This window comes from Alligator mississippiensis, chromosome 5 (genome assembly GCF_030867095.1).
Source record: "Alligator mississippiensis isolate rAllMis1 chromosome 5, rAllMis1, whole genome shotgun sequence".
In the NCBI taxonomy this organism is placed as follows: Eukaryota; Metazoa; Chordata; order Crocodylia; family Alligatoridae; genus Alligator; species Alligator mississippiensis.
The window spans coordinates 214439391-214467347 of record NC_081828.1 but is presented as its reverse complement, the minus strand read 5'-3'; the positions used below and the strand labels follow the sequence as shown (position 1 = coordinate 214467347).

Sequence of the window (27957 nt, the reverse complement as noted above, 5' to 3'; positions counted from 1 at the left end):
GTCTTAAAAATCTCCAAGGATGGAGAGTCCACCACCTCTCTGCGGAACCTGTTCCAGAGAGAAATTGTAAATGAGAATAAATCGCCAGGAGAGATTTGAATGAAATGTGGTTTCATTCAGACCTGGGCAGGAACTCCATGCATAGTGTCACAGCAGTCAGATAAGGCTTCAGTTGGCAGGAAAGCGTGACAAAAACTAAATTTTGAGTTCAGTGGAAATTTTTCAATGAAAAAAATTCTGATTTAGAACAGGAAACTTTGTTAAAAAAATTGCCAGGAAATTGTGCATGTGAAAGGTTGCATCTACACATGAACTTTAACGTACATTAGCCTATTTGAATGTGCATTAAAGCGTCACAAAAAAACTGTGCTCCTCTGCTAATGAGCATTAAAACAAGTGAATGCCTGCATTTTTCTAGTACCTCACAATCAAGGTACTAGATTTAATGAGCATTACCTAAAGCTCATGACTTGAATGTGTAGACGCGCCCGGAAAAAAATAATCCTTTCAGATTGACCTAAACATCTGGTTCAACACCATCACCACATTTCAAGTTTGAATTTTTCAATTTCTGTTTTAAGATGAGAGTTTAAAGAATTTGAAACAAAAAAGGACTTTCCTGACTCCCCCCTTGCAAAAAACAAAAAAAACCAGAACAAAACAGTATTTCTTTTTGAAGATGTCCAAACTATACTTGTTAGAATTTGATTAGGTTTCTTTTCTTTTCTTTGGGAGTGGGGAAAATGATGGATTTGGCAAAACTGACCCCTTGGTAAAATGTTCTGGAGTTGCCAAATTGGCATTTTTCATTTAAACAGGGTTTGTGTGTGAAAAGTTGCACCCAGCTCTTAGCGGGTGCAAAATTGAAACCCATTGCACCCAGCTCTTAGTGGCTACAGGATTAAACCAGTATAAGATCGTAGGAAAACAGGGCTGCAAAGGACCTCACAAGTTCATCTAGTCCAGGCCCTTGGTCAAAGCAGGGTTATCCCCAACTAAACCATCCCTGCCGAGTGTCTGTCCAACCTACTCTGGAAATCTTGCATGGATAGGGATCCCACAAATTTCTGTAGGTAGCCATGTTTGAGCATCCTCATAGTCAGAAAGATCCTCTTAATCTCCAACCAAATTTCCTCTGCTGCAGCTTGAGGCTGTGACTCCTAGTCCTGGCCCCTACAGCCACAGAGAAAAACCCATCTCCATCCTGTCTGTAATCACCCTTCAGGTATTTGAAGACTTATCAAATCCCCACTCAGTCTTCTCTTCTTCAGACTAAATAACCCTACTTTGAGCCTTTCCTCATAAGTCTTGCTGCCCAGACCCCTAATCATTGTTGTTGCTCTGTGCTGGACTCTTTCCAAACGGTCCACATCGTTCTTGAAATGTAGGGTCCAAAACAGGGCACAGTCCTCTGGGGGAGGCCTCATCCATGCTGAGTAGAGCAGAAGAACCACTTCCCTTGAAGTAATTTAACTTTTTTTAATACAACCCAGGCTGCTGTTGGCTTCTTTTTTTGCAACCAAAGCACGCTGTGGGCTCATATTCAGTTTATGGTCCACAATAACCCCCAGGTCCTTCTCTGGTGTACTGCAGCCCAGCCACTCATTCCTCGGTCTATACTTGTTCATGCAGTTATTCCATCCCACATGCAGGACTTTGCTCTTGTCCTTGTTGAATCTCATCTGATGCATTGCAGACCACTTCTCCACCCTCTTCTGCTCATCCTGAATCCTGGCCTTACTCACTGAAGTATTCACAACTTCACCCAACTCGGAGCTTACTTTCTTCTGCCTTGCCTCCAAAGACAGTGTTTCAGGACAACTGGTGGAGTTGGAGAAGTGGGCACTACTACTACTGTCCTTGCAATAGGTCATAGGGAAGCATGCATCCTTTAAGGGCAAATCTATACAATGTCAGCAGCGGGTCCTAGGGGTGCTGGGATTGATCACACCCCACCCATGCCCTGCCCACCCGCAGCTGGCCTTGTTTCAGCAAATGCTCTTGAACCCTACATTTCTGGTGGTCATCAGGGATGAGTTTGGTGCAATTTGCGCTCAACAGATCCAGGGAGGCAGGGTGTGGGTGAAGCATGCTCAGTCCTACCCTCTCCAGGACCAGCCATTGACCCCGTTCCCACAAGCCTTGGGGCTACCAATCTTAGCTTTAACTTTATATCAATACTTAGAAAAGGTCTCAGCCCTTAATGTGAAGCCCTTCCTAGTTTGGTGTTCCTGAAAAGCACTTAAACACATGCTCCATTTTAAGCATGTGCTTAAGTCCCACTGATGTCAGGGTTGATATGAAGCAGAAGCTTAAGAAGCTGTGTTCTGGATGAGGATACTTTCCAAAATGAAGGCCTTTCCCTTCATTTTCCTCTCCAGAACTTGTTGACCAGAACTGAAGTCATTCATAGGGACCCAGGAGAGAGAGGCAGGGAGGGAGAGAAAGAGATGGGAGTGTAAAAGGAAGGGAAAAGAAAGAGGAGGAACTTTATGGCTCTGTAAACAGCTGTAAGCAATGTCTCCCGTCGGGTCGGACCGGTCTGAGTTGACAAGGCAATGTCTTCAATTAGACAGCATGCTGTAGCCTGTAAAAATGAAATCAATTTGTTATTTTTCTGGGAGAACATTATGGCATGAGTTCACACATGTGCTGTGCCCAGTGACGCAGTTAAAGCCAAAGGAGGCATTTTCAGCTATGAGCATACGTGTGTGCTGCCTGTCTGCAAAGTAGGCTTGAAAGTCCAGCTGGGCGGAGGGGTGTGACTTGTATGCAGCTTGGTACAGGACTATTAGGACACTAGGTGCACATATAAAATAATAACAGTGGTGTTGGGGATGACAATCCCACAGCACTTCCTTCACATTGTCCACCCATACCTCTCTTTTGAAAAGTCACTTAACCACCTAGGAACCTTAGGATAGCATTTCCCAAAGCACCCAGGTACTAGGAGCTTATGTTTCATTTCATTTGAAACGTTTTGACACTTATCTTGCCCGGGTCCTTTGGCCCTAGCTGACTTCCTGCCCCTGGGACGGGGTTGGACTTGATGATCTTCCAAGGTCCCTTCCAGCCCTAGTGTCTATGAAATCTATGAAGTCAATGACATTTCCAAATGTGTCCTCCCTACTTAAATGCAGATCCACAACATGTATTGGGCAGTGCCACCGTTTGGATTGGAAAGTTGGCCCTGCCTCACGATAGACAGGCAACGACCACAAATCTGAGGTCCCAGCAAATAACGTCAGTGGCAAGTGATTCAAAACAGGCTGTGTTTTGGGTGGCCCTGAATGTAAATTTGGGTGGGCAATACTCAGTCCACCAGTCTCCACGTCCCTACTCTTTCAGCACTTACTGAAATCAGCAGAAGGAGCCTCAGTATCTTTGAAGATCAGGATCGTTGTTGTACGACTTCTCTAAAAACAAACTAGCTGGTTCTCCATAAGTCATGCGGCTCGTCAGATGCGTGGATTCAGAGAGGAACGTTTTCCACGTGCCGTGCAAAAATGAAAACTGCAGACTGGGAGACTGCAGCAGGCCGTGGAGCAAAGGTGTCTGCCAAAAAAATCTCCCCTTTGATCTTCTCTCAGTTCCAAGTAATGGCCTTTGATACTTACTTATACATACCAAGTCAATCGGTACATCCGCAAGTTCATTAATTGAGTTCATTATTCTGACCATGAAATTTACAGCTCTCATAAACTTCCATGCAGGTGGTAGATTGAAATGTTAAAGTGCATGAAACTGGAATATGGTGTCTGGTGGTCCTGGTCGACCTCACAAGGTCAATGGATTTGGGCAGGGGTGGAACATAAGTGGAAGGCCTCCATAGAGTACTACATACTGAGGTGTGCAGAGGACAGCAGCATCGTGGGTGCCTTGGAGCCATTATCGAGGCTATGATGTGAGGGACGGCCGTGCTGCTCAAGGCGTTATCTTTCAGATGTGAAATGGAGGATTCGGACTGTCTATGGTGATCAAAGAGCTCTCCGAGCTTTCTGCAGGGACCTGGGCTCCTAATCCTGTTCCCTTCCAGTCTGCTCTATGTAGGTTCTTAGAGAATGAAAGCAAAGCCATAGAGACCTCTCTTGAGAGCAGAGAGGAACATAGATAGCAAGGTTTGTGATGGCATGAAGTCTTATTCTGGATGTATCTCGACTCAGGTAATGATGTTCTGCCCTGTAACCTTCCCCCAAACTTTCCCTTAAAGATGGCACTTCTAGACCCAACCTTTTGGGTGCAGGTGTTGCAACAGGTTAAATAGCTGCCATGTTTTATACCAAAAATCAGCTGCATTTCATTGCTCAGTGAAGCGTTTATATGTCTTCTTTCCCTGCTGTACAGGGGTGTTATGACATTAAGCCATGTCATATATGAAAGCATGTATAAGTCTTCTGATGAAAGGTACTATGGAAATATTCAGTATTTGAATTAGCACAATTCATAAAAATTCATAAAGAGAAAGGGTGGTAGGGCTACTCGTGGGAATAAAGTTACCTACATGAATATGTGAATAATTGTTTGTAGGCTCAAACCCATGCACCATATACTTAAGTCTATATATAAATACATGTGTGTAGGTATAGATATAGATATAGATATAGATAACCCTTGTTAAGTCTACCTTTTGAGATTAAAGTCTTGGTAACCTGAAATCCTTCTAATCAACTGTAAGGGGTGGGGGGGGGGGTTCTGAATTTCTGTATGCATTAGAATTTGTATATGTCTGAATTATTATTTGAAAAACAAGGGCAATAATATCATTGGAAGGATGTCAAACTGAAAAGCCAAGTGGATCAATTTTTTGCAGAATATTTAACAGTTTGCACATATGCAGCAGCTGCATTGTCTGCAAGTGGAAACCAATATGGTTGCTGAAATATTTTAGAAGCAGAATGGCTCATCCATAAAAAAAATCATGGAAAAATAAGTATTTTGGCCCACATTTTCGGTTGCCTTTGAATGAATAGACAGGAAGCGAAAGCTGGCTTCTTTCCTCCAAATGGTCCCATTTTCTTGAAAAAATAGATTTTCAGGAAAGGTTTTACCAACACATCATTTTCAAACAGTTGACAGCTTTCGATTTTTTGTTCTCAACAGTTGAAAAAAATTTATACTACTTTTTAAAAACATTTTCAAAATACCTTATGAAAAATAATTGGCATTCTCTCCCTCTCTCCTTCTCTCTCTTGGTCTTTGGCCATCATGGTGGTTACCGTCTCTAAGGAGGAGTGCGGGGGGAAGGATTTGTGGTGGCCAGGAATTGCCCCTTTTATTGGAGGGTATGGGTGGGCATGAGAGGGCAACCTGTGACTCCAGTCCCATGCTCTACTGTACAAAGAGCTCACCCTGATATCTGCCATTCACACATCCCACCCAAGGAGACCTCAGAAGACTATTCCCATTCACAGCTGTGTTGTTTTGCCCATAATATCCACATGCTGCCAAAGACCAGATTTGGTCCTTGAATAGTTGAACTTTGGGCTGTTTTTGTGCGTCTGGCCCTCCCAGGCCCTGGAAGCTCACCCATCACCAGCAATATGATTTCTCAGATAGTTTTATACCAGTGCTGTAGGATAGATCTAGATCTTCCTGGCAGCTTTTCTGTGCACCTTTCTGGTTTGTGCAAGGAAGAGGTGTTAACATGGTGATGTCCTATTTACATGATGCCAAGTGGGGGTGTGATGAGTCAAAGTCCTTACCCTGGATGATGAGAAAACCAAGGCAGGAGGAAATCCCCATGGGATTCTTCTTTCAAACACCCAAAATGTTCTGAAACCCCCCAAGTCCAATCCCGCATGCTGACTCAAAGTGAAAACTTACCGTGTTTCAGTCTGGGTGTGGGTCTGACCCACAGCCTCATGGCTCCCATGAGACCTCCACACACCTCTTGCAAGAAGATAAGACGATCTGTGGACAGAGCTGGTGTTTGCTAATCTTTGAGAGATGAGGAACCTATCTCCCTTGGCTCCCATAGCATGGCCCCCAAAGCTCCTTCATTTCCCTTTATGCCATGGTCACTGGCGCTTGCTGTGGAAGGAAGGATGGCGTGCATCTTCTTCGCCTGACCACTCGTCCCCCAACCGGGGAGCAGCAAGGTCCCAGTGCAAAGGATCCCCTAAATGTGTGGGTCAAGGAAGCATGATTGAGCCTGAAGCAAGATGCGGCACAGGGTGAGGTCAGTATTTAGGAAAAGAAAGTAGGTTGTCAGGAGAGAGAAAGAGGGGAGAAGAGGTCACTTCTGCTGTGCCGAGAGAAAAGTTAGAGACACCAGCAAGAGAGAGAAAGGCAGTGAGACCTGGCATGCAGCAGGGCATAAATGAATCTGGTTTCAGTTCAGTTTGATTCACTTCACATCAGGTCTGACTTCAGCCCAGTCTCGACAACAGGAGACACAATTACTGGTGTCCCTGCCATTAGCCAGGTCTGCAAACTGTGGTGCTCAGGCCTAGTGCCAAGCCCTTCAAACAGGAGGAAGAGTTTTGCCGGCCACATACTGTTTTATGAAGCAGCTATTTTGCTGGAGAAACCTAGAGTTGGAAGAGACCTCAAGGGTCTTCTGGCCCAACCACATGGAGCGATAATGATGATGCTCTCAGTAACAATTCGGGACCAATGAAAATGTCTTTGGCAGTGAGTAGCCAATAGATGAGCCCAAGCCTATAGGATCCAAGGGACCAGTGATGCTGGTTGATGGACAACGTTGTTACAGCTGAGGTCAAGGACTTTTGAAAGCTGTAATGTGAAGCAAGGGACTCAACAGCTGCTGCATGGGTTTGTGTTGTGCATTTATTACCAAAGCCTTCTCTTCTTTTTCCAGCAATGTGAGTTTAGAAATAGGGGGTTGAAAATAATCTTACCTTTTTTCCCCCCAGAAACTAGGTCTGGCCTCTTCTCTGAAGAGGAGAGGGATAGAGCATGCTAGTTAGAAAAGGGAATTGGGCATTGAGATCTACAGCTGGCTTATGGATGGAGGAGCTAGCTTCAGTCACATCACTCTTCTGCTGTGTTTGCAAAGGAAAATGGTTGCTACATGAATGAAACGGTGCAGGGTAAGCAAGGTCTAAAGACCACCCCAAAACTACCGTCGGGGCATGCAATATAACTTGAATGTAAGTAGCAAGGGGAAAGCTGGTTTTATGGAAAAGCCACCAGAGTCATCCTCACGTTGCAGCTCAAGCCGAATCTCACTCTACAGCTAGTCGACAACTCTGGCTTGATCCCGCAACTTGGGATGTGGGGAATGAGGCCTGTCCTCACAAGCCAAATCTGTGGGGTTGGTTTCTTAAGCTCTCAGGCACGTCCCCATGAATGGGGAAAGACGCTCTGTGGCTTCAACGGCAGCCGGATGAGACACGTAGCGGGCAGAAACCCGCTGCCGTTAGTCCCCAAGGGTATGCGCTGACTTAGGTTTAAGGCTGTATCATTAAAGTCATGTACAACAGCAGGCACGAGCCTAGCAGGCAGCTTCAGGACATGTTTGCTAATGCCTTTTGAGAGCTGGCAGGCTCCCTCCTGCCCTTAGAAGGGTTGACACCAGGCCAGGATCTCTTGCAGGCCATTGCTTCAGGGCTCAAGGACTGAAGCAAACAGGTGACGTTTCTCAGCACAGCAGGCATTGCCACCCTCCCTTTTCTCCACCCTCCAGGGCCTTGCCCTCCGCTTACCAAGCCATCGGCTTGGCAGGCACTTCATAGCCGGCTTCATTCCCCGGCTCCCACTCCAGGCTCTCCTAAAGGACCTTTGCTACTTCTTGGGGTTCATCAGCTCAGCAGAGCTCCTGCCAGCAAAGCAGTCATCAGGTTGGGCCCATCTTCCCTTAAAGGATCAACCTCCCCGTGGCACCATCTAACACAGCGGTTTTGCACCTTAGTAGACTCGAGGCACCCCATAGAAAATGCCAGCTCTTCATTTTCACTTGTTTTTGGCGGGGGGGGGGTTGACTACAGAAAAATACTAGAGTGACTCTCCTGTTGCAAGGAAAGCCTGCCATGGAGCAGAAGGGTTTTTTGACACTGGGGATTCCTATTTGAAAACTTTGCATTTATCTTGTGAATCATGTTTAGGCACCTAACTGTGCTAGCTTTGTACAGCACCCCAGGGCACCCTTGAAAGGCTCTCAAGGCACCCCAGGGTGCTGCGGGGCCCCGGTTGAGAATCCCTGTTCTGACACAACCTTTATGCCAGGTTATGCTCACTGCAGAACTCAGTGGTGACAGCAGCACTGCAATTTTATTTAATTTTAATGCAAAATAGACTTTTTAGAGCAGTATATATTTTTCTGCTGTGTCCCTAACCCAAATACAGCAAGCTATTCCCAAATGAAAAGCAGGTAGAAAAGATAAGTGTGAGTTAAGTTTTCCACCCAAGATTAATTTTAAACAGGGCAGGAAATGAAGAGAGAAAGTGAATGGTGCAAAGAGATTTAGACTTCATTTTTAATAAGCTAGGTTGTGACGAAGAGCACTTTTACTCTATCTAACAAGCTACATTTCTCTCTGCCTTCCAACCTGCCTAATCTGGTTTTAAAAGCTTTAACCCAAAACGATAGCTATTCTGCAAGCCATCTCAGCATAGCTAAACACTTAAGTGTGTGTTTAACTTTTAGCTCTTGCAGAAGTACAGGGTTGGAAGAGATGGTGCAGTTCATGCTTTGCTGGCCGGGGATGGATTTTAGGCTAGACTTAAGTGCTCTGCTGAATTAGCCCCCATTTGAGAGCAGTTCTTTTCAATTTAACATAGGATTTACATTTAAGTTAATCCTTTTGAGTTTAATGAAAGAGGTGTATAGACTTCAGGTCACAGAATCATAGAAAACGAGGGCTGGAAGGGACATCAGGAGGTCACATCTAGTCCAGCACCCTGCTCACAGCAGGACCAGCCCCAACTAGATCATCTCAGCCAAAGCTTTGTCTATCCGGGTCTTAAAAACCTCCAAGGATGGAGAGTCCACCGCCGCTCTGGGGAACCTGTCCCAGAGCTTCACCACCCTCCCAGTGAGAATTTTTTTCCTAATATCCAGCCTAAACTTCCCCTGTTGCAACTGGAGCCCATTGCTCCTTGTCCTGTTGTCTGCCACCACTGAGACCAGTTCGGCTCCATCCTCTTTGCAGCCCCCCTGTAGGGAGGTGAAGGCAGCCATTCAATCCCCAATGGTCTTCTCTTCTCCAAACTGAAAAAGCCCAGTTCCCTCACCCTCTCCTCATAAAGAGATCATAAGAGTCCATTACAATTAAAATATCAGCACAGCAAGGCTGGCCTGATTTTACAAACAGGTTAAACGTTTTGAACGCTCCAAAGTCCAATCCCACATTCTTCCAAGAAGTGAAAACTTGCTGCATTTCTTTCTGGAAGACAGAGAGGGGTCATCTGAATGACCCAAGCCAAGAGCCCACCCCTATGAAGCAAAGCTCATATGCACATGCTTGAAGTTAAATGTCCATTTAAATGTTTTCCTGAGTAGCAACAGTAAAGCTGGTTCTGCCTCTAGGGTAGGTAGCTGTAAGGGATGTTTCAGCTTGATCTTGCAGGCACCCTATGCATTGTTTTATTCCCATACATCAATATTACTGACACATGGGGGAGGTTTTACAGAATCAGGTCCTAGGTCAGACAACAGAGCAGGCCTGCTTTCAGATTGCTTCTTTCCATAATGAACATTAGAGCACAGTCTCAACCCCCTTTCAGCCCCTTTGTGATGTGGAAAGCTCAGTTGCAGACACAAATGTCAATGCAAAAGCTGAATGTGCCTGGTACATCTGCAGAAGGCAGGTTGGGCTCAGTCTTGATACCTCTTCATTATGTGGTTGTTGGTACAGTGTCTTCAGGGCCAACTTCAGAGAGAGGCCGTGCAAGTGGCCAGTCACTTTCTGGTAGGGTCCATGCAGGCAAGTCCTACAGGCAAGTCCTACAGACAGATCATAGGGCTGATCTCGGGGGTCATGTGGCCAAACCCCCTGCATGAATCCTATTCCTAAACTTTCATATCCAATGCATATCCACCCTCCTCTTGAAAACCCCCAGTGAAGGAGACAACCCCATTTCTTTGGGCAGTGCGTTGCACTGCTGCATTGTTTGAACAGTAAGACATTTTCTCCTGTGCCCTAACAGGCAATGATGCCCAGGACCCTGGAGTGTGCTGTTGTCCTCCAACAGCACCACTCACTTGTCTGGTTTTATACTAGACCCTAGTAACCAAGCCTCCAGCTTTCCTGGCTCTGGGCGTGTGGTATAAAGTGGTGTGTACATTGCCCTCTAAAACCCACTTATTGCAGGACAGTGCTGCGTTTTCCATTTTTACATATAAAGAAAATAGTTTCTAGCCCTTCAGGTTACCAAAAACACCAGGACCGTGTGAACAGATGATCCGTGGAACAGGGGGTTAATCAGGGAAGGTTGTGAGGGACCAGAAAGGAAAGGGGGAAGGAGTCTAGGTCATGGGACAAGTGGTGGTGCAGCTCTTTGATAGGGACGATGTGGGTAGACGGGCTCATTGTGCTGCGGGGAGAGACCGGACTTGGAGCGGGACATTTGTGGGTGAGGAAAAAGCACTTGAGGAGCTGACGGGTCTGATTTCCTGTCCCCATGGTTGGGAGAGTAAGCAGGGAACACATGGAGCGGAGCCAGCCTGATGGTTAATGTATGTCACCATATTTTTTCCTTCAGGTCCTTGGCCATTGGCCACCAGTACTCGTCCCTGGGAACTCAGCCCATCCTCTGCGGCAGCATCCCCGGGCTGGTCCCCAAACAGCTGCGCTTCTGTCGAAACTATGTGGAGATCATGCCCAGCGTCGCCGAAGGCGTCAAGATTGGGATTCAGGAGTGCCAGCACCAATTCCGCGGGCGGCGGTGGAACTGCACCACGGTCAACGACAGCCTGGCCATCTTTGGGCCGGTTCTGGACAAAGGTGAGTGCAGAACCATATGGCGAGAGGTGACGGTGTCCATGGCCTAGCCAAGGAGATGGCCATCAACACCCTGTTCACTCATTGGGAAGAGCAGTGAAACCACATATCTCCTCCACACTGGCCAGGGGACATTCATTGGGTCGTAACAACTTGGAGTCTCCTCCAGCCTTGGGTTGTGAGTTGGTCTACACACCTGGAAAGCACTAGTAGCTATAATGCATTGCTAGAGCAGCAGCTATTATCACTGGTAGAGCTGAGCCTTTAGCTCCTGTTACAATCACACATGCTTGCCAGGCTGCATCTCATCATCTCAGTAACTGCAGATTGGCCTGGCCACTTAGAGAGATGCCCAAGTAAAGGGTTGCCAGCCAAGGCTACCTGACACCATGCTGTTCCTATTATAAGCCATCCCCGCGTATAAGTCAGCCTTACATTTTCAGGTTCTGCTTTGGGAAAAACAGCGTTTTCCCTGAGTATAAGTCGATAACTACAAATAAAGCCCTTGAATTGTGATTGCTCTTATAAAACTCCAGAGGGGAATCAGAAAACAAAGGAAAGGACTTGAAGGGTTAAATGCACTAAAAATACTAAAAGGCAATCAGGACTTGTAGTAGAGATGATATCTTTTATTAGACCAACAAGATTTTTGCAAAAAAAAATGTCTTTTGCAAAAATCTTGTTGGTCTAATAAAACAGATCATCTCTACTATGAGTCCTGATTGCATTTTCCTCTAGACCAACACAGCTACAACCTGGATACCTAAAAATACTAAAGTATTTCAGATCACTAAGTGCAATTCTGGTTTACCCTGTTCAAGTCCTCAAGAGTTTTGCAACTTGGTATTTTTATTGCATTCACCAAATGCGACATGTGCAACAGTCAATCATAGGTTGACCCTGCACAGAAGGCAAGTACACATGGACATGTTTTGTGGAGAGAAAACAAATGTAGACTTATAATCAGGACAATGCAGTTTATGAAAAGCCACCAGGCCCAGTGGGGCTGGTTTTTGAGGGCTGGTCTCTTATGGTACCATGATGATATCATGGGGGGAGACAACTCCAAAGCACAGGAATGAGGCATTTGCACCAATTAGCAGATCCCCCTTCTCAGAGCAGATCGTGGGTTTAGAAAGCATGGCGTGCTGGGAATAGACGTAGCATCGGTTCTAATCCAGGGAGTCTTTCGGCTGGCTAGAATAAGAGGTAGATCAGGGCCTCATGCTGGATGTCAGTGGGGACCTCTTGTAAAGCAAGAGCAGTGGTTTCACTGTCCTCTGCAGCAACGACCTGTCTTCTAGGGCCCAGTCTTGCTCCCATTTATTCAGCCTTGGACTCTTAGCTTGACCATTGCCCAAGGTCATTCAGCTGGAAGGCAAAGGGGCTGTTGCACTTGACCTGCACTGAGATGGTGAGGCCAGACACCATCATGAAAGGGATAAAAAAGCTGGTGGGATAGCACCCGTCGTACAGACCTGGAAATAACCTTTTTGCTGTGCAGCAAAGACACCGTTGCGGGTTCCTCCAAAGATTGACACTCCTCCCAGCGCAATTAGCTTGTCTGAATGCCAGAGCAACAGCAATTGACCTCCTGTCAGCGGGGCAGGGTAGCCTCTGGGATACACTGCAGGGAGACCATCCTAAAATCTGTCTAATATGATTGACCTCATAAATTCACGTCAAACAAGTGCTCCTGATACTTCCTATCAGGAGAAATAAGGGGCTTAGTGCTCTGTTTCTTCCTGCTGTGTAATTCATAAGAGCCCTGGATTATTTTAGGTTGATTTTTCACAAAACTACTCAGGAAGGATCCCAGCAACCTGTGGGGAATCATGCTTTTATTACAGATTTGTATTACAGTAATCAATGAATCAAACTCTATTCCTTTACTTAGGCATATAAGGGTGCCTGTAGAGGTGTGGGGAGGCTGCTCCAATGCACCGTCATTACAGTGCATCGGAGCAGACTCAATTAATTGAGTAATGCTAATTAGCATGCACCATCAGCCTCTGCATCTTGTGCATTCAGTGTCCCTCACACTTCGAAATGGTGGTGTGGGCACATTAGCTAAACCTTGTTGAATGAGCTTTAGTTTAAAGGGTCCCCACCCTTTTGAAGCATGGGGCACTGAATACACAAGACCCTGCAGGTGCTTTAATGAGAGCAGTTCCCAGAGCTGCTCTCATTAAAGCACTCCTCCCACCTCTAAAGCACCTGTAAAAGCACCCTAGGCGTACTTAGGCACCCAAGTATAATTCTAGTGCACCTCTTCAGGTCCTGAAAATCTATATTGTTGTGCAGCATATCATCTGACCCTTAAGACTGGGTCACATAAAGCAATGCGGAAGAAGATGAACCACCTGCCGGTAACAGTTTTCCAGAGTTTTGACCTGGGTGGAACCGAATTGCACTTAGATGCCTAAATCCACATTGATGCCCAACTGGCTGGACAAGCATCTGGCCCCAGGAGACTCCAACAAAAATAAGGGCATCGTTATGGATGCCATGTTGAACAAACAGCTTGCCATCTCAATAGAACAAGAATGGATCATTTCCCCTCTTTTTCAGTACTGGGGAAAAAGGTACAGAGGTATTTGGGTCAGGTTTTCCCTTCAAAGTGTTACCACTATCATCAGAAGTGTTATTTTTTTTAAATAATTACATCAGTAATATCCCTGGTGTGGACCTGAAAAATTAAGACAGAAAATACAGGGTAGATGAAAGTGCTGTATGGTGGATATATAACTGGTTGGGTCTTTGTGCTCAACGAGTACTCATCCATGGGTCAGTGGAAGGAGGTATTCAGTGGGGGTCTGTCCTGGGTCCAGCATTGTTTAATATCTTTATTAATAATCTGGACAATGGGATTGGAGACAAATTTCTGAGCAAATTTGCAGATGCCACCAAGTTGGGCGGTGTTGCCGACACTGGAGGGCAGGCCCAGGATCCAGAATGACCATGATGCAGGTATCAAATTTACGCTCAAGCTGGCATAAGTTGCCATATTTACTGCATGGTATGGGCATGCATGTGTAGACGTGCACCCACACTGTGCAGTAATTTCGGTTCCTGCACAGTAAATGTGCACGTGTAGACACACCCGCTGTGACACGCAACTGTGCAGCATTATTACACAGTTAGAGTCTCGTGTAAATGCACCTATGAGGCCTCATCTGGAGTATTACATCCAGTCTTCAGCCCCACACTTGAAGAATGACGTGGATGCATAGAGAGCGGTGTAGAGTGGCAGAAATGATGAGCGGCTTGGAAAGCAAGACTTTTGGGGAAAGGTTGAAAGAAGTAGGGATATTTAGTCTGGAGAAGAGAAGACTGGAAGGGGATGACAGTCTTCAAATGCCCAAAGCGTGATTATAGAGACAGTGGAGATAGGCATTTCTCTGTGACTAGATAAATACATGGTCACATGTAGGGGACAGGACTAGGAGCAACGACCTCATGCTGCAGCAAGGGAAATTTGGTTGGACATGAGGAGGAACTTTCTGACTCTGAGGCTGGCCAAGCATTGGAAAAAGCTGCCTAGAGAAGTTGTGGAGTCACAGACCAGGTCCTCCCCTCCATCCCGCTGTACCCCCAGGTACCCATCCCTGCTTACCGAGAGGCACAAATCCCTGGGGATGCTGACCCCGCGTCCCTGGCATTGAAGCCATGGGAGTGCCCATCCCAGAGTTTGCAGGCTCTCAGCAGCCGGGCGACCGGCGAAGGGAAGAAGGTCGGGACGATTTCAGAACGGAAGAATGTTGTTCCTCGAGGGAGAGTCAAGCCACCCTTCAGCTTTGCTTCACCTACAGCAGGAGGGGGAGAGGGGAAAAAACAGCTCGGTCACATTCTTGTGCAGACCCCCGAGGGGAGCAGCATACTTGAGCTCCTACCAAAAAACAAGGGCTGGATTTCACAGCATAAAAGCCACGCTACCTAGGAGCCTAGTTCAGCTCCGCGCTGAAGCCAACAGGGCCAGATTCTCCCAGCCTGTGTGCATCCGCATCGGTCATTGAAGTCAATGGAGTGACTCCCTTTGTCCTCAACTAAGCCGACCTCAGTCTGGCAACGTTTGATTTTGTGCCCTGAAGCTCTCTGCCGGTCTGAGTCTCATTGCCGCTACCTTGCTCATTGTATCCTTCGTTGCAAGTTCTGCCTCTGATTCAGGAGGTGGATGCCTGATGGTAGATAGCCATGCTGGACGTGGGTAGAGAGCCGGTTTAAAATAGGAGCCTCTCCTGTGGTATGAAAGTGTGCGCGGCTGTGGGCTGACCACCCAGGCAGGTAAACCCCCTGTGCTCTTGTGTGGATGAGCTATGAGCATGGTTGGAAAAGGATTATTTTGGTAACAGAGGCAAGTCCTTTGCAGGGATGGCTGAGGCCAGGACTAAGCAATCGTCACACTCGTGCCCGTGCATAAGATACGTGATGTTTATGGACCTCCAGGGAATTTAAGCAAGGGGGCCTGATACCATTTGGATAATCCCCTGCTCATTTACTAACCAGTTCTCCTCTAGCTTTGATCCAGGTCATGAGGAGCCAACAGACAAGTTGCCCATCCTTTGCACCAGAGCAGCTGGATGTTGATGCAGACAGAACCACTGCAGGTTCCCCATGCTAGGGTTGACTAGCATCACCATGCTCCAGGCCTCGGGTACCGGATAAACCTTGTGCTGGTAAAGAATTGTTGGATCCAGCTTGCTTTTCTTTCAGGCAGGTAGAAGTCCCTTGAGAGGCTTTGCTAGTGCCAGGGGATGGGCAGCTCTGCCAGAGGCATCCCAGCACAGCTAGAAGGCTTGGTTCTTCCTCCTGCTATTGGGAATAGGCAGCCCAGACTGCCCCAGGTGCTTGGGATTACCTACTGACATCTTTTTTCTGTAGGAAAATTATTCTTGTTTTAAATTGTTTTCCTCCAGGACCATCTTTCCGGCCCAAAATGCTGTTCCCAACACCAGTGGACACCCATTTTTGTTCCAGGGGGTTGCTTCTGATGTTATGTCACTGCAATATAGCAGACAGTAGTTTGGCCTGTGCTTTCAAATGCTCAAAGCGGTCTTATTCTTGCAGGTTGTACCTAGTTGCATATGTATTAGGCTCAGCTCATTCACTTGGGTCACCGTAGCTTTTGACTGCAACAGGATTCACTTATAATGCACATTTAAAACTGGATTGAATGAAGCCCTAGAGAGTGCACTGTAGACTACAGCCCTGCATTGACAACTGTATTATATGACTTTTCCTATTATAGGACTTTTGCTCCTGATTATATGACTTTTGCTTCCCTAACTTCTGTGCTTCTATCTGTCAGTCCATTTGTCTGCCTGTCCAGACACTTAGAAAATGCTGGTGCCTGTGGCATTTAGGATATGCTGCTCTTTTAAATCTCCCAGCACAATGCAGACTCTATTTAAAACTCTTTTCTTTTCTTTTCTTTTTTTTTTTTTTTTGAGGCAAATAGCACAAGCCAACATGAAGGGGGGAAAAAAAGAAGCAACAATCTTATTAGAGCCCTGTCCTTTTAAAAGACCTCAGCACATAATTAGACCAGAATAAAAGTCCCCCCTCCCCGACCCTTTTCAATAAAAGTAAATTACCTCAAACTATTTTCAGCCCCCTGTTCGTTTAAATTTAAAAAGAGAGCCCTTGTCCACCCACTTCTTTCACTGCCTCCTGCCCCTCCTGCTAAAGACTGGCTGGGGCTTTAAACCTGCCAGCTGGACTGAGAAATGGCTAATAGTTATTGTGGAAGAGCAGCTTTTAATGAACTATTGAAGAATGATACATTGATGGAGTAATGGGAGTTTAAGTCGCCCCGTAATGAAACAGGTTCTCAGTGCGGGTTCATTGTGGTGCAAATCCAGCACGTCTCTCCCACTGTTTGGTCGGAGCTCAATAGGGGAGGACAGAAGGGGGTCAGCTGATGGGGTCTCTGCTTTAGTTAATCAATCTGATTGGATTAGGGTCACTGCGATCCCTAATCATGTCAAAGGTCGCGCCGGGCTGGATTAAATGCTTTGTCCGAGAGGCCTCGGATTCTTTCCGCTTTCCCGAACGGGGCTTGTTTATTAGAGTTTAACACTGATGCAACCTTTGAGAGTCGCCCTCTCCCTCTTTGTGTGTCCAGGCCTTGGCCGGCCTGCCAGCGTGCGTGTATGCGAGTGCGGGCGCCTGCACGTGTGTTGCCGGTCAGATATGCCCTCGTGGGACTCAGATCAAACTCCTACCAGACACATGCGAACCTCGTGGAAGCGTAGGCATTTGGGAGCGTACATTTATTCCTGCAAAGTCCCTTCTTTATCATCAGGTCTGCTAGCGAGCGAGCTGCAGAATTCAAGCCGTGAAGCTGAAGACGTGGCCCGTTGATTATTTTTCCCTGTTACGAAGCCCCCCAGTCTGTTGCCAACACTCTGCAAAAAGAGAGACCTTTTCTGATAGTCTTCTGATTTGTGCTGTTACTGGGATTAATGTCGCAGGAGCCCTGCCTCTCGCCCAGTTGCACAATTGCACCTTCATTTGAATGCAAGGGATTCTGATTTTGGGGTGGGGGAGAAGAGAAATCACGTGGAGTGGCCAGGATGTTGGGCGTGGATGCGTATGGCTGACTCATTACTACTTTGCTCCTGGATACCAGCGCGTCTTGAAATCCAAACTGTGCAAGAATGAACCTCCCCTGACTACAATTTTGCAGATAATGCCATCAAAGCAGTACAGTAGCTTTCTTAGCGATTAGAGTTGCTCCTAAATGATATTTGTATGGCTTTCAAGTCATTGAATGCCAGCCTCCCATATTTATTTCCTTATTTGCTTTATCGGTAGATAGATTTTAAGGGCAATAGAGCTATCAAATCACCTCCTCGCAGGAGACCATAACATTTCATCCAGCGACTCCATTATTGAGCTCAGCAATACTTTAACCAGAGCTTATTTTCCTAGAAAGCCTCCAATTGTGATATAAACACTTGAAAGTGTGAAGAATCCTACTTTTCCTTGCGTGTCAGATCCAAAGAGTTAAATCCGATCCTTCCCAAGTACATGTCCTAATTTGACTGTCTTGGCTTCAGCTTCTAGACATCAGTCCTTACTATTCCTTTCTCTCCTACATTTAATAATGCTTTAAATCCCAGCATTTTTCTCCCCAGGAAGCTACCGATGCTGGAAAAAGCTCCCATCCCTGGCACCTTTGCAATAAGATCTAACTTATAAATAAGTTATCTATGCATACATACAAGCAAAGGAAATTTTCCTGCCCTTTGAAATACAGCTATGTCTCCTATTGAGGCACGGCGTCTATTAATCAGTACACAGCAGCACTGGAACATGCTGAGGGACAAAAGGTCCTGTTTCCAGTTTAATCGGTGATGGTTTCCAGTGATCTCGATCGTATAATCCCACCATATCATTTTCCCATGACATGGCAATCAAGAAGTTGGGAGATTTGGATTATCTCATCCTACTTGCATCAGGGCTTCTGACACCTTGCTGTGTTTTGAGTCCCGTCACCTCCTGCCAGGGTAGATATCTTGTGATGAAACTCTTTTCTCACTCATGAAGGTCTTCCCAAAAGATCTTATTCCCCTTCAGCCTCTCTGCTCAGGGCAGTTTGAGCAGCTGCCTTGGCATCAACAACCACCGTGTGCAGCTGTTACCCTGCGACTAAGGGGGCAAACAAGCTGGTAGGCTCCCAAATGAAAATTTAGCTGCATAAGTTGCACTTGGTCATTGGGGTGAAAGACCCACATTGCAGGAATGCTGGACTCCTTGTTCCTCCCTAACAGATATGAGAAAGGCTTTAAAAAGAAAGGCAGCAGCCGTTGAATTCAGTAGCAAGGTGGAGGTTGGACCGGAGGTGTGAGTTGAGGGATGAAGCAAGAAATCCCAGCTCCACGTGCAGCATTGCACAAGCAACTCGAGTCCACCCAGGGGCTGTCTATGCTGCCATCTCACTCAGGGCCTGATGATAACCATGCAGGTCCTGGCCGCCCAGGGTTTAGCACGAGCTGAAAACCCTTCTGGGGGCTATGGGTCAAAACGTGGTCACTTCGTCTCCATGCTACTGTGGCCCTGTGGTTACCGGTACCCAAACGCTCTAGTTTAAGGCTTGCTCGGTTGCATTTTTGGGAGCTGCAGTGAGGTCTGGATGGTAACATTCAGGAGCTGTGAGCATTTCCCTTGGGGTCAGAGCAGAGCTGCAAGGACGGGAAGGGGAAGAGGATAGAGGAGGAGTGTGAATGCATCAGTCTTGCAGCGGTGTGAGGAGTGTACCGATGAGACGCGAAAGCGGCAGCGCTGGCAAAATCCCTTTCTATTATCCCGGTGGTGCTTTTGTGCCTATCGGGAGCGACAAACAACACCCAAAAGTCTCTTGTGACTTTAGGGAAGGGGTCAGGAGGAATCTGTTCCTCTGTGTCCAAGGGAGGAGGCCACCGTACCCGTAGCTCTGGAGCTGGGCAAAGCCCGGAGCTGACACGGTGGAAGCCCAAGGGCAACAATCACAAACGAGAATATGGCGTGGAAGATATTGCCTCCCCGTGGCTCACAATCCATCCCTCCCTTCAGGTTGGCTTTGCTGACCGGGAGGTTTTTCAGGGACCAACGTGAGCAAGGAGGGAGTTTGAGGGGGGTGGGAAAACCATTGGGAAGCCAGCCGTGTCTCTTCTGGCGACGAACGGCATCGGAAATGTCGGCTGGCCGCGATGCCTCAGGCGCCCTGCAGTAGCTGGGGCCTGGCAGGGAGTGGGCCATGCTGAGGTTTATTTTTTTCCCTGCTGGGTACATTGCATTCCCCAACTGAGCTAACACTGGCTGCAACAAAGAGCTCCCTCTGCCGCGTACAGAAGTGCCAAGTCCTAGCGTGGGAGCTAGCCCTGAACAAAAGGGAACAGTAGGGGGAGCTAATTAGCATCTCTTTGTCCTGTGGGAATCGCAGCTCTAAATGGGCCCTCTAAATATAACAGACACGCACAAACACACACACACACCTGGAAAGGAGCCAGGGGAGCCGAAAGACGAGGCGACAATCCCACCGCTCAGCCCTCGCCGGTCGGGTTTATCTGTCACAACCGCCCATCGGCGGCCCGCGAGGCACCGCTCCAAGCCCAGACACCGGGGAGCCGCACCTGCAGCGGGTGGAAATCAGCCCATCTCCCACCGTGGAGCCAAGCCAGTTTGCACCCGCTGAGAATATGGCCTCGCCGCTGAAATCCCCCCCCACCAGTCGCAGTCTCCTTGACAAAGGTGCCCAGGGCTCCAAAGGCATGAATGTGGCTTTTCTTTCCCCTGGGCGATGCGTTACCAACTGGCAGCCGTGAATAGAGGCAGGGGTTTTGAGGCCAGAAGCTGCCGTCATGCCGGACCTCCTCTGCAATGACAGCAAGCTGGAGAATTGCATCCCATCACCCCCGCCATGGGTAGGACGGAGGCAGGAGAGCAACACGGGAGCACCTCCCGGCCCCGGCTCGCCGGCTCCTTGCTCCCATAGGTCTTATTCCACTTGTGTCCCCAGGAGCTGACGAGTGACGGCTGGCATCAGGCAGACGGGAAAGGGGAATGGTTACCAAGGGTGATTGCACCGATGAGCACACCAGGAGAGGTCAGGGGGAAAGCAAATGGGTGCCAAGAATTATGCATGTGCTCAAACCTAAGAGGCACACTGAGGGATCGAGGCCCCAGTGCCATAGACACCGCCTCCTAAGGGAAACCCCTGTCCCACGGGCCTCCCCTTCTTTACAGACAAGCCAAACCAAGAGCAGGGAGGGGAACGGAGGTATAGGAAGGGAAAGCTGCTTCCCCAAGGTCTCCGATCACCTCTGCAAGCTGCAACAGAGAAGTGGGTTTCTAAGCAGAGAGACTTTTGCAGAATGCCCGGTGGTACCAATGACAGATGGATGGCGGGCAGTGATATGGGCAGAGCAGGGTGTCATGGAGCCAGGGAAGATAAGGAAGGAGCTAAATTATCCACCTCTCGCCTCTTTAAAGCCAGTGCCCTCCTGTGCCATCCTGGAGTCTTCTGAGCTCTCTTCTGCGCTGTGTCCCCAAGGAGCCCATGGCACAAAAACTCTCCTCTGCTTGTTTCTGTGTCCCTCTGCTATTTCACATCGTAGGGGTCTACTTTCCCTTAGCTTCGCCGCTGCTATCCTGTTGCCTGGCTTCAAATCCCATAGATATTAGTCTCATAGATGTTAGGGGCTGGAAGGGACCTTACTAATCATCGGGTCCAGGCCCTCTGCACTTGGTTATAAGAATAGCAGCAGCAGCTAAAGGCCCCAGACAGAAAACAGAGCTCTGCTGTTTCATATGGTGCTGGACATTGCACACACCATGTTAGGAAGACGGGCTCCTGTTTGGGAAGTTGACAGTGGAAGTGTGACAGGTGCAGCAAGCTGAGACGGGGAGGGCACATCTGAATTAGCGTAGCCGGTTGCTGCCTCGTGCAACACTGGTATCACAGCACGGGAGAGCTATAGGGGAGGACATAGGACCCCGGGACTGGAGCAGGCTTCCCGAGCCAGCGAATCCAGTCCCCTGCATTCACAGGCAGGGACCCCCCCACAATTGCCACTTCCCGACAATCTGCATGGTCCTGTGCAGCGCTAACAACTATGAAACTATGAAACCCTCCCACGCACTACAAAGCTGGAAACACTAAGAAGCCCCCACAACATGCCACAGGTCAAAGCAGGGGAGTCAAGAGCCCGGCCAAAATCCTGCCACTGCCACGACAGAGAAGGATGACGTGCTTGGGCTTAGGCTAGAGGAAGCCTGTTGGTTGCATGTGCATGCAAAGAGGTCAGGCCGGACTCCTTGCTCTCCTCCAGGAGCTCTCCATATGCTTACAGGACTCGCTGAGCCGTCTTTCTGTTGCATTTAATTCATTAGCCCCATGCTTCCAGGCTGCTGCTGGTCACTTGTAAAGGCCAGGGAGGAATTTATGCTCCCCGTCCTGCAGAACTGGGCTTCTCAGGGTTGTGTTTTCACTTTCCTCTGAAGCACAAGAGAGTGGGCACGGCTAGATTGGGAGACCGGGCAATTGCACCGGTGCTCTGCTCTCTCAGGTGCCTGGTGGTATTGCCCCCGTCCCGTGCTCAAGTTGAAACCAATCCCCAGATCTGGGGTGAAAAAAAGGAGTTTCCCCACGTCCGATCGGCGGGGTATTTCTTGCCTTTTTTCATGGCATGGGGTCTGGGTCTCCCCCTCAGGGCATCAGGACGTATTTCACCTAGCTCTTTCCTTGCCATTGGCACATTGTCACTTTGGAGGTTTTGAGTTTTTGGGGTCCTCGTTATTACAGGATGACGAGGACTGCCCAGGGGGGCATGGGGATGTCACTGTGAACCCCTCTGCCCTAAACATCAAGTCCATGTCTGTCCGTGCTTGCAGGTGACTGTATTCAGCGACCCAGGCCGTCTCTGCCAGACTCACGATCCTGAACTGGAGGCAGGTCATGCATTGACTTGGCCGATATTTTGCAGAAAGCTTCTCCCACGCACAAGAGGCAGCATAGGAAGGCGGTTGAGGGAACTCTTGAGTTGGATCTTCAGGCACGCACGATGCCTCAAAACATGAGTCCTGCATAGTGGCCAAGGGCCAACTGTTGTGAAGGAAGGGATATTCTTTATCTCTGGGCATCAGCTTATCTTTCCTGGGCAAACAGGTTGAAAAGCCTGCTCTTTCCCTGGTTTTCTTTACGATGCCGATGGCTCTGTTGGAGTCCGCTTATTTGAGAAGCGGTGTGATCCAGCCACCGGAGGTCAAGGTTCAGGCCTCAGGGGAGCAGGACTCTCGCCCCTCTCTGCCATTCACTTGCTGCATGACCTCAGACAAGTCTTTTCATTCCTTTGTGCCTCAGTTTTCCTAGCTGCGAAATGGAGATAGATGGTTCCTGGTCTCCATACAGTTCTCATCCTGAACACAAGCTACCTGAAAATCAGGCCACTTCAAGGTGTTTCAGCTTGGGCACCTGATATTGTTAGTCCCCTAAGACAGTCTTGAATTTAGGGATTGTTTCTTGCTAGATTTTTAAGTCCTGCATCAGATTGAAAGTGCCCGGTACCTGGGCTTGGAGTGATACTTCTGTATCTGGGGAGTGCACATGAGAGAGGGCAAACTGCACTGTGTTATATTGGTGCAACTCTTGAAAACTCACTTGGCATTGAACAGGGATGGCTGTGAGAGCAGAATTTTTGCTATCAAGTTGGGCTGTTTTCAAGATGAAGAGCATTTATTAGTGCTGGAGGTCAGGGAGGAGACTGAATGCTGTGTTCATTCAGCCCCTTAAATGGGCCTGCGACCAAAAATGAAGGGCCCTTGAAGGAAACATAAATATAAAGTTTTAGGGGTACATGTGTGTTCCAGAGAAACCTCCATTGGATCATCTTACCTACACATGCCATCCTACCTACTGTGCCATGAAGTCAACATTAACATCAATTTATTCACTGGGACCAGTTTGATGTTGGCTGAGATTTGCCGGGAACTTGGATGGCTTAGCACAGTGTTGAGAGATGGCAGAGTTGGCATTTTGGTAGGCCTCAGCCAGGGACTTCAAGAAGTCCTGGGAATATATTGCATTTAATTAATGAGTCTCATGCTTCCAAATATATTGCATTTAATTAATGAGTCTCATGCTTCTCAATATATTGCATTTAATTCATTAGCCTCATGCTTCCAAATATATTGCATTTAATTCATTAACCTCATGCTTCCAAATATGTTGCATTTAATTCATTAGCCTCATGCTTCTGAATATATTGCATTAATTAACGAGTCTCATGCGTCTGAATATATTGCATTTAATTCATTAGCCTCATGCTTGCAAACACATTGCATTTAATTAATGAGTCTCATGCTTCTGAATATATTGCATTTAATTAATGAGTCTCATGCTTCCGAATATATTGCATCTAATTAATGAGTCTCATGCTTCTGAATATATTGCATTTAATTAATGAGTCTCATGTTTCCGAATATATTGCATTTTATTAATGAATCTCATGCTTCCAAATATATTGCATTTAATTAATGAATTTCATGCTTCCAAATATATTGCATTTAATTAATGAGTCTCATGCTTCCGAATATATTGCATTTAATTAATGAGTCTCATGCTTTCAGATATATTGCATTTAATTCATTAGCCTCAAGTGAAGTTGAGGTTGGATATTAGGGAAAACTTTCTCACTAGGAGGGTAGTAAAGCACTGGAACAGGTTACCCAGAGAGGTGGTGCAATCTCCATCCTTGTAGTTTTTTAAGGCTCAGGGAGACAAAGCCGTGGCTGGGATGATGTGGTTGGGGCTGGTCCTGCTTTGAGCAGAGGTTGGACTAGATGTGACCTCCTGAGCTCCCTTCCACCCTCATTTTCTATTATTGTATTATATGAAGCAGCAAGCAGGTCAGGCCTCTCTCGGAAGCCAATAACCCACCAACAGGGTCAAAGACTCTGCCTAAGATTTCTCACCTTCAACCCACGCTGGTCATTAACTTCCAGGAAACTCCCGTCTGGTCAGTCTGACTCATCACTGCATTCTTCCAGATTTCCATTGCTGTGACTCCACTGAAACCACCAGGTCCACTGGGCACTGGGGACAACATTTCAAACATATGGACTGTGGCGGTGAGAAATATACTTCAGACAAGCAGTCCATGCCATTCTCCATGTTTAATTGGATTTAATAAACAAATGCATGGTGATGCGCTGCTGTCACAACTCAATGTACAGAAGAAGTCCTAAACTGCTGGACCAGTGGAGGAGAGCACTATCATTTTTACTAGCATTGTGTCATGCAGAAAGGATCCCATAAAAAAAGAAACGAGCGCTAAAAATAGGCTGAAATCATCAGTGCTGCAACTCAATGAGGTCATTGCATCAGGTCTGCCAGAGCTATTAAAAAAATTAAGGTTGTTTCCTGTTTCATGTGATTGACCACTAACTTGTTTGATCAATGGCAGGAAATATTTTTGGTTTCTCTGGTTAGGGTGGAGCCTCCTGATACTTGAGAGGACGGTTTTAATATGTTTACACTGGGCGGGGGGGAAGCGGTGTGTTTATAACTGGGGTTGACCAAGCCAAATGAACCGAGTCAGGCTAAGATAACAATGAAGGCGAGGCAGCTCTGGTTTTAACTAGCGTCGGAAGCCTGATTTTAGCTTCCATAGGCTTGAACTTGAGATGCTAATCAGAGTGAAAGCCCAACTTGCCTTGGTTTTCAGTGCTGGTTGAACCTGTTAATTAAAACAGATTAGTTGACCTGAGTTAAAAGCATACCTCTTGTGTTGCCATCCCCTTGGAGTTATCCTTATTGGGCCAGGAACTCCTTCTGCACTCACTTAGCTTACAAGCATAATGCTATATTTGGACTTATTGTGTAGGTGACTGGCATTTGGTTATCTTATATTTAGGGCAGGAGGCACAGAAACTGAAGGCCTCTGCTGATCATCAGAAGAGGGGGAACGTAGGCCCAGGAAGTCCCCGGTTCCCGGCAAACAAAAATGCCTTGGACAGATTGCATTGCAAGGGCAAGGGGAGGTCTAGTCTCCAGCTTCATGCTCCATTTGATCCCTAACCTCTCTGCCATGGGGTTGAAAGTTAGTGCCAATGGTGATGCCAATGTTTGTAATATAGTTTCTTCTCCTTTAGGAGCCAAACCCTAGATCATAGCTCTGTAGCAATAGATGACTGGATGTCCATCTAAAGAGAACAACAGCTTCCAGCCCTCACCAGCTTATACTCAATGGGTGCGTCTACATGTGCAAGAAGACATACAAAAACCTAGAACTCTTGGTTCCAAAATGATACCTTTTATTAGACCAACTGGAAAATGGCATTAATGTGCAATTAATTTGAAGCCATGAACTCCAGTGCATATGGCCTATATTAGAGATTGGGCATATTGCACTGGAGTTTATTGCTCCCAAGTGCACCATTTGCACATGCGCTAAGTGCGACAACACACTGAGGTGGGTTGGAGCAGCTGCAGCTGGCAGGGGGTCTGCGGGGTCAGCCTGACGGCCCGGGGCTGCTCCCACCTGGCTCAATGTGCTGCCGAAGGGCTGACTGGGGCATGAGGGTGGCCCGTGCAGAGCGAGGCAGCAGTCAGCCCCCGCACTGGACCACACTCGTGCCCCAGCCAGCCCCGTCAGCACCTACACGTGTGTTGCTCTGCAGTAAATAACTCCACAGTAGGATAATACTTGTATTTTCTTGCATTGCAGCCATCCTATTAGTATTCTACCAATAATAATATTCTTTCAATGCAAGTATATACTTGAATTTACTATCCTACAGCAGAGTGAATTACTTTACTGCGGCCTAACAGGGCCGCACATGAAAACGCGGAGGCTTTTTTGTGGAGCTAATTGAGCGGCTCTGCAGTAAAGGTCTCATGTAGATGCACCCAAAGTGAACCAGTGATTTTGAGAGGAAAAGCTCTGAAACCTATTACCAGCAGTATAGCCTATGTCTTCTTTCATGTCTGGTCTTCTATAGCATCTCACCCCAAGACACTGACTCATTTCTCATGCTGGGGAAATACCCCTTCCATGCAATGCAAAACAACAGGATTTATCTCTACCGCTCGCATTTAAAAAAGTGAATGATAGCTGATCTGCTGAAATCCCCACTCCGACCTGGAAAACATACCTTGGTTAGCATATCTAACACCCCTCAGGTGTGTTGTGTTCTGCTGTTGCTACACAGATGCGTATCACATACCAGGGCAAGCTTTTAGCCATCCTGGGATCTTTCCCTGAGGACATCGTTGAACAAGAGTCTGCAGCCGCCCTGCAAATTAAGTTAAAAGAAGATATGGGCCAAATTCAGAGGCGAGCTCTCTAAACGAGGAAGCATCCTGGCAATTCGATTACCTGTTTGCCAGGGAATTTGAACCTCCCCTTTAATTTAATGGTTCACATAGTTGCAATAGGGCTTCACGCCTACTTTCAGGGTTGAAGCGACTCGTTAGAGGTCTACGTGGCAGGAAATTCCACAGGGAGGTTTCAAACGTTGTCATTCTGCATTGGAAAGCAAGCATTTCCCTCCCCACCAATGAAAATATCATGGCAAGACCCAGCCAAGAATAGCCGATAGCCCCTTCCTTCAGGCACCCACCTGGGGTGTGGGGAGACCATCCACAAGGAGGGATGTGCCTCATTCAAGACCAGGATTTGAAGCTGGCGCTCGCACAGCCTAGGTGAGCACTCCTAGCAGTGGTGCCATTGGGTAGCGGCTCTGTTTCTCTTTGGTTGGGACCAGAGTTCCCACCCTGGACCCAAACGAGCAAAATTTTCAGTAGCAAACGATCAAGTTCTGCAAAAACACTTTTTTGGGGGGAGGCTTTGCATTTTCCCTGCCCATCTCTCACGCTGTTTATAGGCACGTTGTTCCTTTAGCCCACAGTGATAGGTTTATCTTCACAATGGCCCTGAAAGATAGAGGGGGTTATCATAGCTCATCTGTCAGACCAAGAACATATGGAGCCTGGTGATAGTTCAGGACACAACCCAGGTTTCCAGTCTTAACTTCTCATCCCTTGCTTTTTTCCATCTGGCAGGGTGTTGTGAAGCTTGGCTTCCATGACATGCGTTGTGGTTGTGGCGTACATGAGCAGCTGGCATGGATGATTTTAGGGCATCTTTGGTTGCCTGATAATGCAGGGCACTGAACTGGACGGCCTGGACCTTATCCTTACCTATGTTCCCACCCATAGGACCATCCTACCTTCTTCTCCTTGCTCTTATGGCAATAGTCAGAAGAGCCGCCACCATCACATCCCTATTAGAGATTGGGCAAACTGGTCTCCCCCTTTTCCGGAGACCCTAGCTGAGCCACCACAGACCCTTCACAGCGATGAAAACAAATCCAGGTAGCTTGCTCCTGCATCACATCCCTGCTTCAACCTGGAGCTGAAAGGCCCCACCTCTTGCAATACTCAGCTGGACGCGGGAACCGTTGAGCCATCTGATGGAGCAAGTAGTTTTATGAGATTTGCTGGCCCACCAGCTTTGTGTGGCATTTCCATGCCATGAGAGGTTCTCCCAGCCCATTGCCAAATCCTTAT

The 27957-nt window shown here is 47.4% G+C and overlaps 1 protein-coding gene across 1 annotated transcript in view; it reads left to right on the top strand.

The window, feature by feature from the left end:
- WNT3A (Wnt family member 3A) overlaps positions 1-27957 on the top strand; it is a 97743-nt gene that overhangs the window by 35918 nt on the left and 33868 nt on the right. Inside the window, exon 2 of the mRNA XM_006258943.4 lies at positions 10666-10907. Within this exon, the coding sequence (XP_006259005.3) occupies positions 10666-10907 (242 nt within the window). The remainder of the gene's footprint in view (positions 1-10665; positions 10908-27957) is intronic.